Here is a 13,557-nt window from a genome sequence, read left to right on the forward strand (position 1 = left end):
GTTGCTTAAAGTGCTTCTCGAAAGTGTTAATCTTAAAAAACAGAATAATTTAAGCCCTTGGTCCTTATGGAGAAGATGAAGTACATTATACACAACAACAGAGTAAGAGTTATATGCAGAATTTAACCCTGTTCTCCCACCCATCAACACCCGTGACACAGCTGATGAGTGGGTGGACGTAGTTTAGGGGAAATGACCTCTAAGGCCGAAGTGAATCCCCGACAGGTCAAGATTGGCCTGCAGGCCAGAGATTCCCCACCTTTAGTTTAGCATGATGTGAATAAGCCTAGGTAAGTCCCGGGTTTGTATGTTTCTCCCCCAGTGTGGCCAGAAGGAAGAGTTTGAAAGCTTCCACTTAACCATAGTTTGTTCTGTTGTCTAAAGTGGGCTTATTTCAAACAAAACATACTTAATACTAGTTCTAACCACAGTTTATGAGTTCAAGTAATGTAGAAACTGCATCAGAGGAGGACGGGGTTGTGTTGGTCCCCAGACTCGCTTACGCTTTTGCCACAAAACCATGCTTTTATCTTTCCTTGAGAAACCTTTCTGTCTTCTGAATATTGGTATAAAGAATGGACATCATAGAATCATAGCTTTGGAAGGAATCCCAAGGGTCGTCTAGTCCAACCCCCTGCAATAACTTAAGTTATGCTCAGTTTCACATAAAGGAGTGTGTTTTCCATCTGTGACTCTGGGGAGTTTTCATGTTATGGTAGGGGAGGGTGGAGGAGCTCACGTGCACAGCCACTAACTAACTCTTTATGGTTCACCCTGACAGTGGCAGGTGCTTTTACAGCACACACATTTTTTCCTTCAGCTCCAAGTTACAGAAGAGGCTTTCTTCCTGCTGCTGTCAGCTGTTCAGTTCTTACCCCTGCTGTCTGAGTGTCTTCAACAGCTTACCACTGTGATTCTGCACATTGTCCATTTTGCATGGGCAAGAGTCGATGTCCAGTCTTGTCATCACTTAACATTTTTTTTTTAATACAGAGAAAAAACAAATCTGCTTGGGTGATCTGGGATGGAGGTAGCTGAACCTCAGAAATGCATCCTTTCCAGACCTCTTGGCTAATAAAAGTAACTCTTTTGCTGACACTGATATTATTAATGCACTAGCTTTTTCTTTTGAGCCTGAAGAAGAGCCAGGAAGTAGAGGAGAAAGTGAGTTTGGTCTGCAGGTGGAAAATAATTCCCTTTTGCAATGAATGATTTATTCCTCTGCCTATTCTGCTAGTTGAATGAGACACTTCCATACAACACCAGATTTAAGGGGTACTTAACCACCCGCTGTTGACTGTCAATCCCATTATCAATAAAATAAGGTTCTTTGCATCCATTGTGAAAGCCAAGTGGATGGGATAGCTGAGGCCAGGAGTCTGTCCTTTGCAAAAGACAAAAAATATCACCTGGTTGTTTGCTTGGACTCATCGCCATCAGTAAATAAACTTTTTTGCAACAGAATTGATCTAGGAATATAACTTGAGGCTAAATCTTGGCTCTTCAAGGATAGTTGTCAAGCATGCTGACGTGGTTGTCCACGTGTTGGAAAAAGTGTGTGTTAATACGCATTGCTCAACTATGCTGTGGAAAACATTCCTTCCCATCAAGCAATCTTAACTGTCATCCAAGAATGAATAAGCTTTCATTGTTACAGCCTTTCAGTTCCAGACACGTTTCAATTTGCGGTTTGTTCCCTGCCTTCTAACTGTTGGAAAGCATCACATTTCTTAACGCTTCCAGTTGCTGAAAAGAGGAATGCTTTGCTCACTTGCGTCGCCTCCCACGCCAACAGTCCTGCTTTCTCCTGTTGGCCCTTATCCTCTTTAGTAGGAGTCACATGTGTAGCATGCCGTGTCCTGGGGAAAAGCATTCTGATTTGTGCTAGGCAGTTGTGTGTTGGCTTTCGGTAAGAAGCAACATGATCCTGGGGACAGTTCTTCTTCACTCAAGCAGTTTTGGCAAAGAGAATGCTGAGCAACTATGCTCCTTTTCTGAGGAGGCTTCTAAACCAACTTTATCTGATTTGAGAGGTATGTTTGGAAAGCAGTAACTGCATGTGACTGCACTTCACCTCCGTAAGAACTGGAGACTTAAGCTGCTCTGGTTCTTGGAATTAACACTGTGTGGGGTTTGATTTTTAGATTCCCGTCGGAATTGCATTTCCCCCCACTGTGATATGCTGTTGTAAGCAGACAGCTGGTTTTTATCTCTAATCTTTTGTGGGAGTTGGATTTCTTCATTGCCTTACTGTAGCTGATGAAAGCAATGCGTGCATGCCCTCTTGCTAACATTATTATTAATGCAGGGGAGCGGTTTAGCGCCTCATTTGTGGATATCATGAAGATTCCTGAAAGTAATACCTAAAAATCAGCTGTAAGAATGCTGCTCTTACGAATGCATTCAAATGGTAGCTTTAAGCGCTTCTATTCCCTCAAATTCTTGATCATGACGCTGCATAGGATTAGAAATGGCTTCTTGTGAGCAGTGTTGCTTCAGACTCTGAAACAAGCAGCAGCAGGTGGCATGGTGCTGCCCCAGCTTCCTTTTGGGCTTTATACCTTGCTTTCATGTGTTCTTCTATGGCAGAGCTGAACATGACTAGGCTATAAGAGGCTTGCCGGTGCTGGTTTGCTAGTTCTTGATATTGGGAGCTCTGGATGGGGATTGGCTCTGTGCCTCTTTTGCATCAGTGTTGATGCTTCCTTCTTTCATCCATCACATCTCTTCACTGTTTCTTGCTTCTACCACCATCAGAGGAATTGAGGTGTTTGCTGAGCAATCTTTCCATTAGGTTAATCTTCAACAAATGTCTTGTTCAACTCGCGAATGAGCTGCCTGATCTTGGTTGAGTGTGTCTGCCTTCATGTTCTGCTCTTACTTGAGGGCGGTGGTTTTCAACCAGTGTGCCGTGACACCCTGGGGTGCCTTGAATGATGGTCACGGGTGCCATGGGCAACACTGGCCTCTGCCCCTCTTTCCTTCCCTCCCGCCTCTGATGCCCTCTCGCATCTCTCCCTCCCAAGGCTTGCACAGCTGTTTGTTGCAGCAGCCCTGGCCACCAGCTGTGCAGGCAAATGGTGCCTCTGGGGCTGGTCAGAGGGTGCTGGTTGCCAGAAGCTGAGGCAGTCTCTGAGTAAGCAAGCAAGCAAGTAGGCGAGGGAGCCCAGCTGACCAGTCTGTCAGCCCTTGCTGTTGGGAATGGACAGACAAGTCCCAGGCCCCTGTAGGGCAGTTTGAGGAAGCACCTCTCTTTGAGGTGGGCAGCTCAGAGACCAGGGGTGGCGGCAGCGGCTGCCCAGAGGACTCCCAAGGAGAGGGGAGAGGAGGCCGAGGGAACACTCCGCATGGGAGGGTGTTCGAAAAAGGGTGAGAGGCTGCCAGCTCTGCAGGCAAGGGGTGACATAACTGGGCTCCTGAGCCCCACGGGGGTGCCACAGAAAGAATGTAGTTGGTCAAGGAAGCCATGGACTCAAAAAGGTTGAACACCTCTGCTTTAGAGTGTTTTCACTTACATGGAAGTTGAATGTTTTTGCTGTGGTGCCTGATTTAGCCATACAGTTGTACCTTGGTTTTTGAACAGCTTAGTTCTCGAACGTTTTGGCTCCTGAACGCCACAAACCCGGAAGTGAGTGTTAAACCATCAAATTAAATTTCAAGTTCAAAGGGAAGTACAGCTTTGAACCAGATTAGACACAGATTCCCCCCCCCCCCCTTTATAGCTACAGTTGATCTTTTGTCAATTTGAACAAAATAAAAATATGGGCTGCGTCGCTGATGTGGTCAAAATAAAAGCAGCTTGGCACCAAAACGGCACCAGCTTGGCTGCATGCTGTAAATGACACTTTTGTTACCGCCTTACCTGGACTTGTGGTCATGTGACCTCAGGAGACGTAATAGGTAAGATTGTGGCTACTTTGCCAATTGCCTGAAGCTCTGCTCAGTTAGCTCTTTGGTGCCTGCTTTGTTATTTGGCAAAGGCAGCTTATCCAGCTGGCAAAGAAAGCAAGTGCCCCAGGCAGGGGATTTTAAGTGCTACTAAGAGCAGCAGAGGGACGAGAGTGGCGCTGTGGGTTAAACCACAGGACTTGCAGGTCGGCAGTTTGAATCCCCGCGACGGGGTGAGCTCCTGTTGCTCAGTCCCAGTTCCTGCCAACAGGGTGAGCTCCTGTTGCTCGGTCCCAGTTCCTGCCAACCTAGCAGTTCGAAAGCACAAAGTGCAAGTAGATAAATAGGTACTGCTCCGGCGGAAAGGTAAACGGTGTTTCCGTGCGCTGCTCTGGTTCGCCAGAAGCGGCTTAGTCATGCTGGCCACATGACCTGGAAGCTGTACGCCGGCTCCCTCGGCCAATAAAGCAAGATGAGCGCTGCAATCCCAGAGTCGGTCATGACTGGACCTAATGGTCAGGGGTCCCTTTACCTTTAAGGACAGCAGAACAGGAGAAATGTGATCCATGGGCCCCAACTCTTATCCATTTCCCTGGGGCTTGTGCACGATAATTTCCTACCAAGTCATGCTTCATATTAGTGAGCAGAGGAGGTGTCCTTTACATTCTTTTGCTTCAAGCACCAAAATCTCTTGCATCACTATTGTTGCTGAGTTACACTTAAAAATATTTGTTTCCATTTGCTGCTCAGGACCAAATTCAGTGTGTCGTTGGATTTTAAATATGAATACTAAACAGACATATTCTTTCTTTTTCCTCAGAGGCTCTGCACCGCCCCTATGGTTGTGACACAGAACCCCAGGCACTGAATGAAGCCATCAGGTGGAGCTCCAAGGAGAACCTCTTAGGAACCACTGAGAGCGACCCCAATCTTTTTGTTGCACTTTATGATTTTGTAGCAAGTGGTGACAACACACTGAGCATCACCAAAGGTAAGCCAAACCATCTTCTGGGGAGGGGATGCATTGCAAAGATGTGTGATCTTGTTCTGACTCTGGGGCAGCAGTACAGTGGTGCTCCTATTGAGACTGAGATGTTGCTGTTGCTGTCCAATAAGAGAGAAGAGTCTGTAGCGCTAGGAACAATATATAAGGTGGCTTCACTACACTTCTTCTGGCACACTTACAAACCACACGCAAACATGCTCCTGTCTCTCACACCTCTCCCTCTCTGTCCAAGGGCATTTCTCCCTGTCTCTCGCAGATCACACATACAGAAACAAGCCTCCCCACCCCCACCCCGCAGACCACACATGCATCTGTCTCTCCCTCTCTGCCCAGTGCATTCCTGTCAATTACACACACACAAAGCGTACTTGAACAACCCCACACACAATTCAGAGAAGCCCCTCGATGGGCAAAGTAGGTGCCTGCTTCCAGTTCCGTGTGGCCAGCAGACATCAGAGGCGAGTGGGGAAGCCGCCCTGCCTCTCCCATCCACCCTAAACATCCTTGCAAACTAACCAGAGTACAAAAGCACCAGCTCTCCTAGCTCAAGCAACTGCTCCTCACTGCTGTCTGATTTCCAGAGGGAGGGGAGGAAGGAAGCATAACTGGAAAGCAGTGGTGCCAAACAGAACTAAGGGAGTGCCACTGCCAGCTGGTTTTCCCAGTCAAGGCTCCTGTGCCTTCGATAGCTGCATGCAGAAATTAAGAATCCCATATCAGGAAAATAGCTAGGGAGAAAAGCTGACACTCCCTATTTTTGTATTTATTTGTATTTGTAATTTTTAACTTCCATGCTTTGTAATGTTCTATTAAATGCTTAGAAGTGGGGGGTTTTTTGGGGGGGAGGGAGATATAAAGAGGTAGGGTTTTTCTGGAAATGTATAGAAATGATGTAAAAAAAGAAATCACTTGAGGATTGCTGTGCCTGCAGGAACCACAGATGACCTTCGCATGTGCCAGACTGGTGATCCCCAAATTTCTGCCTTGTGGACATACTTCTTCAAATATCTGCTAAAGTTTGTCCTGAATACTGTTCCCACAACCAGTTATATAACGGACAAATATGTATGAGGTCTTCAAACATGTTTAAACCACAAGGACAGATACGTTTCTTAGTTAGGGTAAAAAAAAATCAGGCAGAAAGGATTAAGCTGCCCAGTCCCCTGAGAAGACAGGAAATTGTTAATAATCTTTTTACTCCTCCCACAGCCGTGCTGGACAGACTCCAGTTTATTTCCTGTCTCTAGCCTGGGCAGGTGGCCTTTCTTGAGTACTTTGTTCTGTCATTCCTCATTTTTTGGCAGGGCAGATGAAATATTATCAATCACACTTGACCCACTTGGAATTTTCTCCTCTTGTGCTTCAGGTGAGAAGCTACGCGTACTGGGCTACAACCAGAACGGTGAATGGAGTGAAGTACGGTCCAAGAATGGTCAAGGGTGGGTTCCAAGTAACTACATCACCCCAGTGAACAGCCTGGAGAAGCATTCCTGGTATCATGGGCCAGTGTCACGCAGTGCAGCTGAGTATCTGCTGAGCAGCCTCATTAATGGCAGCTTCCTAGTTCGGGAAAGTGAGAGCAGCCCGGGGCAACTGTCCATCTCACTCAGGTACGAGGGCCGTGTTTACCACTACAGGATCAATACCACCGCGGATGGCAAGGTAAATCCTCAAAGAAAACCCATTCTTTTTATAAAAAAGGTTCCGCCTTCATTGCTGTTTGAAGTAAAGACACCTGGAAACAGCCTGTTGCCGTTGCTTTAAGCGAAAGATTCGCATAGATACATTGCACTGTAATGCCAGACCTTACCCAGCAAGTGCTGTGTTGATGGGCCTCTGCTTGCCCCCTTGCTCCATGTTAGGAACAGCAGACACCATGCAAGGTTCCCGGGAATGTCTGTGTTAAGCCACAGCTCAGCGTTAGGTGTGAACTGAGTCAGTATGTGAATGCTCATGGTTCCTCAGATCATGCCCTGGAGCTCAGAAGGGGTAGGAAACTTTCAGCACATAGGCCTGAATAGGCCCACCACACGTCCCCATTGGGCCTGTGAGGCTGATTCATCTAGTCCAACTCACCTGCCGTACACCCATTATAGATGATGTCGTCAAACATGGCTTAGGTGAAAGGGGCATTATCAGCAGTGCCTGCATTCATCCATGCGCAGCACTCCCGAAACTTTAGCACATTCTTTTTGCCTAGGCATTTCAAACCATGTGGGCAAAAGCTGGTCACCTGATGTCATTGTGGTTTCAGGTGATGGAGAGGAGGGTGGCACACCTGTCATACTTGTCCCATGGAGGGTGGGTGTGTGGAGATAAGGATCTGGCCACCGGACAGGTCCAGTGCTCCACAAGAGACATGGGTGGCTCTGTGGTCTAAACCACTGAGCCTCTTGGGCTTGCTGATCGGAGGTTTGGCAGTTCGAATCTGCATGACAGTGGTGAGCTCCTGTTGGTCTGTCCCAGTTTCTGCCAGCCTAGCAGTTTGAAAGCACACCAGTGCAAGTAGATAAATAGGTACCGCTGCAGCGGGAAGGTAAACAGCATTTCCGTGCGCTCTGGCACTTGTCACAGTGTCTTCTTGCACCAGAAGCAGTTTAGTTCTGCTGGCCACATGATCCAGAATGCTGTCTGTGCACAAACGCCTTACCAGTTCCCCACTCCTGCTCTGGAGGATGCTCAAGCAACGTGTAGATGGGGGTAGCCATTGTTGTGTCGTGGACAAACGCTGGCTCCCTCAACCTGAAAGTGAGATGAGCGCTGCAACCCCATAGTCGTCTTTGACTGGACGTAACCGTCCAGGGGTCCTTTACCTTTGGACCACATCTCCCATTAGCCCCAGCCAACATTGCCAATGGTCAGGAATGATGGGGTTTTTAACACAGCAATATCTGTGTTAGCCACCCCTGCTAAAAGGTAACTGAAGAATTACAGTGCAGTTGGATATTAAGCTGAATGTTGATCTCCTTGTTAACAAATGTGGCCTGCACTACTATGCTGGGATAAGCACAGTCAAACTTGTTTATATCCCACTCCATTCCAGGAAATAATATAGCCTTGATAATAGTAGAATGACTCTAATTTATTTCTATAATGTTGTCTCAAGAAGCCATAGCGAAGCTCACTGGGTGGTGGCCTTGGGCCTAACCTACCTCACAGAGTAGTTGTGAGGATGAAATAGAGGGGAGGAGAACACTGTACCCCACCTTGAGCTCCTTGGAAGAAAAAGATGGCATATAAATGCAATAAATTAAAAAAAAATAGATTTTTTTAAAAAGCACAATTTTATTAATCTAGATTTCCAAGAGAGCCTACAAAAGAGAACCATAAAACAGATCGAAAACATCAGAAACAAAAGCAGTTATTGTAGCAACAGTAAAAATACAAAAAGCTGTAGATGTAAAATCAGTTAAAATCCTGGGCATTATTTTTTTTAATGTCTAAAACGTGGCTCTCCAGGCAACCCAGTCCGATGGCGGCATATAAATAACAGTAATTCTTATTAAGAAAGTCTAAATAGATCTTAGGAAATGGAAGGATTTTTTTAGTCTTTCACGTGTTAGTTTGCTGCTTGATTTTATCAATTTTTGCATCATTCTTTCACTTGGTGTGGAAGACAGTGAAATGTGAAGCAAGTGAGAACAAAGACATCAGAGGCTATGTGATTCTGAAGACTTTCCCACCGTATTACTGGAGCAATATATTTGGCAGACTCTTACATTGCATATTTGGACCAAATACTTAAAAGATGCTCTTTATGCTGCAACTTTTAAAAGTACTTTTCCAGGGTCAAATCCTCAGCTTATTGGTTTTTTTAGTAATCCAGCTAGACACAGTAGCAGACACCATTGCTTACCAAACTGCCTTTGAATCTTGTATCTGAGAGATTTGCAGTGGAGTGATGTGACTATAACAGTCTTACAGTAAAACATTTTAAAGTACATTTCTTTGATCATTCTTAAATGAGAAAATATTTCATAAGAGGATTTTTGTGTTTCTTACCTTCCCATTTTTCTATTTCACGCTTCTGGGGAAACCCAAGTTTTCCTCCTCAGCCCCTTTCTGGACATTCACATCTTCCTTCTTGTCCGGTTCATATCAGCTCTTCATTCCCTCTTTAACAGGTGTATGTGACAGCCGAAAGCCGTTTCAATACTCTGGCAGAGCTAGTTCACCATCACTCGACAGTAGCTGATGGCCTGGTGACAACCTTGCACTACCCAGCACCAAAGTGCAATAAGCCCACAGTCTATGGAGTCTCCCCCATCCATGATAAGTGGGAGATGGAACGGACTGATATCACTATGAAGCACAAACTTGGTGGAGGACAGTATGGAGAAGTGTATGTTGGGGTATGGAAGAAATACAATCTCACAGTTGCTGTGAAAACACTCAAGGTATGTTGCTAAGGAGTTGTATTTATATTTTAAACCTCGTTTGATCGGTTTTTATACTTGTAAGTCACTTATAAGCCAGTTTTGGCATCAAGCAGCTGTTGGCATCCGTCTGTCTCAAGAGACAATGGAGTGCCCCTCCAGGGGTGAAATCAAACCATGTTGTTTTTTCTGCATCAGCCGCACCAAAGTGACCTCCCCAAGACAGGGCAGTGTGCCTGGAGGTCCCAGGCTGCCCAGACGACAAGACCCCCCTCTCAGCCTCACTGATGTGGTCCAAAGGAAATCAGAGTAATAATAATAATAATAATAATAATAATAATAATAATAATTTATTATTTATACCCCGTCCATCTGGCTGGGTTTCCCCAGCCACTCTGGGCGGCTTCCAAAAGAATATTAAAATACTATGATACATCAAACATTAAAAGCTTCCCGAAACAGGGTTGCCTTCAGATGTCTTCTAAAAGCCTGGTAGTTGTTGTTCTCTTTGACATCTGGTGGGAGGGTGCTCCACAGGGAAGGCGCCACTACCGAGAAGGCCCTCTGCCTGGTTCCCTGTAACTTGGCTTCTCGCAGTGAGGGAACCGCCAGAAGGCCCTCGGCGCTGGACCTCAGTGTCCGGGTAGAACGATGGGGGTGGAGACGCTCCTTCAGGTATACTGGACCAAGGCCGTTTAGGGCTTTAAAGGTCAGCACTAACACTTTGAATTGTGCTCGGAAACGTACTGGGAGCCAATGTGGGTCTTTCAAGACCGGTGTTATATGGTGATACGTTTGGCACAAGCTTGGTTGCAGGAGGTGCCAGAAGGAGACATACAAGGTGCCATCCAACCGCTTAGACCACTCCAGATTTGTGTAGGGCTTACTCCTTAGCCCTTTCTTCTCCCAGAGACACCTTGCAAGACAGCGGATGTTTAGGCTCAGAGTTTTCCTTCTCCTAGATGGGCTGCCTTCCCAGGTTGACGAGCACCATCGGCCCATCACTTCTGCAGAAACCACCCTTTTGACTGCTGGACCCACTCTTGATCTCATTCACTCAGTCTGGCAGAGCCTGTTAGGTGAAGTCCCTAACCCACCGAGGGTTTGGGACACATGGGCTACCCTCATCTGGTTTAGTGACTAGTCAAAGCTGTTCCTGGGGTGTGTCCCGTTGTTGCATGCCGAAAGCTTCTTGGAGCCACAGTTGAGCTGAATGCAGGGTGGAGACCAAAGGTGCATAAACTTCCCTACATGTTCCCCACCAGAGGTCCTGCCCATCTCCTAACACCCCATACCCGCCTGCATCATGCAGTATATTACCGTATTTTTTGCTCTATAAGACTCACTTTTTCCCTCCTAAAAAGTAAGGGGAAATGTGTGTGCGTCTTATGGAGTGAATGCAGGCTGCGCAGCTATCCCAGAAGCCAGAACAGCAAGAGGGATCGCTGCTTTTGCTGCACAGCGATCCCTTTTGCTCTTCTGGCTTTTGGGATTCAGAATATTTTTTTTCTTGTTTTGCTCCTCCAAAAACTAGGTGCGTCTTATGGTCTGGTGCGTCTTATAGAGCGAAAAATACGGTAAATAAATAGAGAGGTGGTGTTATTTGCAGGTCTGCCTGCACCCACATGAGATCACCTATAGAGGCCCTGGGACTCACAGTTGGTGGGTACGAGACAGGGCCTCAGTGGTGGTGCTATCATGAAACTCCCTTCCATGGGAAATATACTTGCTTCCTAGTTAAACAAACTGTAAGATATTAGCTGTTTACACCTGCTTTTAGCGGATTAATTTCAGGCTGGTCTAGGCTTTCAGGTATGATTTAATCAGATTAATATTTTTGGTTAGGGTTTGCTTTCTGTTTTACTGCTGGTTTTTAGATTGAATTGTTGTATTTTTGAGTCTGTGTGGTCTTTTTAATTTGTTTTGTGATGTTTTGTACAAATACCTGCATTACTACTCCTACCTCAAAGCTTTGTGTGACAAGTGAGCAAACATTTTCAGTAACTTGAATCATTCCTTTTAAGTTGCATTCCCTATTAATTGTGGCTTACTCTTCTACAGTTGTGTTCCTTTTTTTGGCAAATGCCATTGAAGTCTATTCCATAATTTCTATTTAAATTAATTGCAGCTGTTTTCACTTTCAGGAAGATACAATGGAAGTGGAGGAATTCTTGAAAGAAGCTTCTGTTATGAAGGAAATCAAGCATCCAAATTTGGTGCAATTATTAGGTAAACGCACTAAAATGACCATACAGTAATGTGTTTTGCTTCCCGTTTTAATTCATTCACAGTAATACTGTTGTGCTAAACAAACCTGCCCTTCAAGAACAGCTGGAGTAGGCCTTCCAAATTATGTTTACTTTGGCAAGTTTGAACAAAGCTCTAAGTGTGTAAAACCTACATTTTGTAAGACTGTACCTGTCTTACCCATTGGGTATAACTACCCTGTCTCTGGACTGCTGTACACTGGACATAATATTGCCATTCTGGCTATGCACCTAAAGCAAAAAACACATGGGTCCAAACATTGTAGTTGTATTTTATGTGAGCTAATAGGGGTAGGGGGAGAATGGAGCAACTTGGTGCCCCCCCTTTTTTTTTTTACTTCCTGAGAACATTTAAATGTTTCCAGTGGAAAAATTGGAAACCTGGAAGGGCACTAGAAAAAAATCATGTGCCTTATTTTCTTTTCCGGAACGAGTGAAATGCTTTGTAGTGCAAAGCTCTACACATTTTGAGTGAGTGATATGACAATTTTTTTATGTTAGGCAATTTTCAGAATTACTGTTAGGCTGTTTCAGAGGAAGCAGAATCCACATTGAAAAGTGAAATAGGATTGGGAGTTTGACAGTCCCTTGCCCCCACTTTATTGTTGTTTGGTTTTGGTTTTTGCAATGCATAGTACAGTGACTGCTCCTACATAATCTGAATTCTTCTCACGTTCTGATCCATTAAGTTCTACACTTCCAGTTTTGTATGTTGATATTTCTCACAGTTCTTGTGATATACATTGCCATAGTAAGACAAAATGCAGAAATGCTGGGAATGCAAAGAACTTCAACGATCAGTACTGCACCCCTTATGAAACAGATGCTTGTGTGGTAGGGCTTGTATGTCACATTCCACTTCTGGGCCAAGGAATTTTGTCTCCACTGAGACACAATGATCCATTCTAGAGTTTTTAAATGGCTTGTATAGCTGTGCAAAGTACTTTATAGTCTTGTTTACCATAGAATAACTGGAGAGATCATGATTGTTCCCACTTTATATCAGGAGAACTGGGGCGAGGTTATCCATCCTAAGACCTTGCAATTGTGTATAGTTCCTTGCAGGGTGAAGTGTCAAACTAAATGGATACCAGGTGATGGCAATATAGGCAACTGAAGTTCTTTGAACAATGAAAATGGTCAGATCCGTACTTCACCTAGCCCAGTATTGTCTCTTCTGACTTCAGTGAATCTCCAGGGTCTTCGGGAGAGGTTTTCCCCAGTGCTCCATGTAGCGTGAGATGTTGAGGATTGAACTTGGAATATGTGCTCTGTCACTGGCCTATGTCTTTATTGAATCCCTTCCTCTCCAGCTCAGTTTCAGAGTTTTCACTGTTAGGGTGAATGCGATATCTGGTTCTGCATACTAGCTTACTGCACAGGAATGAGTTCACTGTGTCCCACTATGTTCAAATGGTGTTTATCTTCATCTAGGTCCTTAGCTGCTGAGATAAAGTTTAGTTAGTTTTTGAGTTGGAGATCATTTTTATTCCATTAGCAATAGAGAAGTTGCATTTTAATGTGTCTGTGGGATTTAGTGGATCATGCTAGATGTGACCTTGTTGCAACCAGTTGTGGCGACTTCTTTGTGGACGAAAATGGCAGGACATTCCTGCAGCGGAAGGAAAGAAGGAAGGAAGGAAGGAAGGAAGGAAGGAAGGAAGGAGCCTGTTTGTCTATTTGTTTGTTTTCCGCTTTACTGCAGTCCCAATTCTGAACCAGAGGCACTGCATAGTCACTGCATAGGAACAGCTGTCAGCGTAATATCCATACCCTGAGTGAGGAAGCTTTTAATTCTGGAAAAATCGTCCATGTTTGCTTCCTCTGTCAAGCTAGGTGCCACTTTAACCATGTTTCTTTTTATTTCCTCGGCTGATTATTTCCTTGTTCTGTTTATCCATATCCTATTGTGTGGAAATCGTTCCCTATGACACTGTGGAAATAGGAAAATCAGTGCTTACCTTGGAAACTTGAACATAACCACACACACCCCACACACCTTATCTTAATACTACCTGCT

General features: G+C 45.1%; 1 protein-coding gene across 6 annotated transcripts in view; it reads left to right on the forward strand.

Annotated features, from left to right (window-relative positions):
• Positions 1-13,557, forward strand: part of ABL2 (ABL proto-oncogene 2, non-receptor tyrosine kinase) — a gene marked incomplete at its 5' end in the record, with an annotated part of 82,694 nt that overhangs the window by 21,075 nt on the left and 48,062 nt on the right. For 5 of the 6 annotated variants that reach the window (XM_082229023.1, XM_082229025.1, XM_082229026.1 and 2 more), the window contains 4 exons: positions 4,709-4,879; positions 6,261-6,556; positions 9,019-9,291; positions 11,415-11,499. In XM_082229023.1, the coding sequence (XP_082085149.1) occupies positions 4,709-4,879; positions 6,261-6,556; positions 9,019-9,291; positions 11,415-11,499 (825 nt within the window). Of the gene's footprint in view, positions 1-1,834; positions 2,034-4,708; positions 4,880-6,260; positions 6,557-9,018; positions 9,292-11,414; positions 11,500-13,557 lie in introns of those variants that run through there. The other variant, XM_082229028.1, reaches the window with a different exon arrangement.

This window comes from Podarcis vaucheri, assembly GCF_965113315.1.
Source record: "Podarcis vaucheri genome assembly, chromosome: 6".
Lineage (NCBI taxonomy): Eukaryota > Metazoa > Chordata > Lepidosauria > Squamata > Lacertidae > Podarcis > Podarcis vaucheri.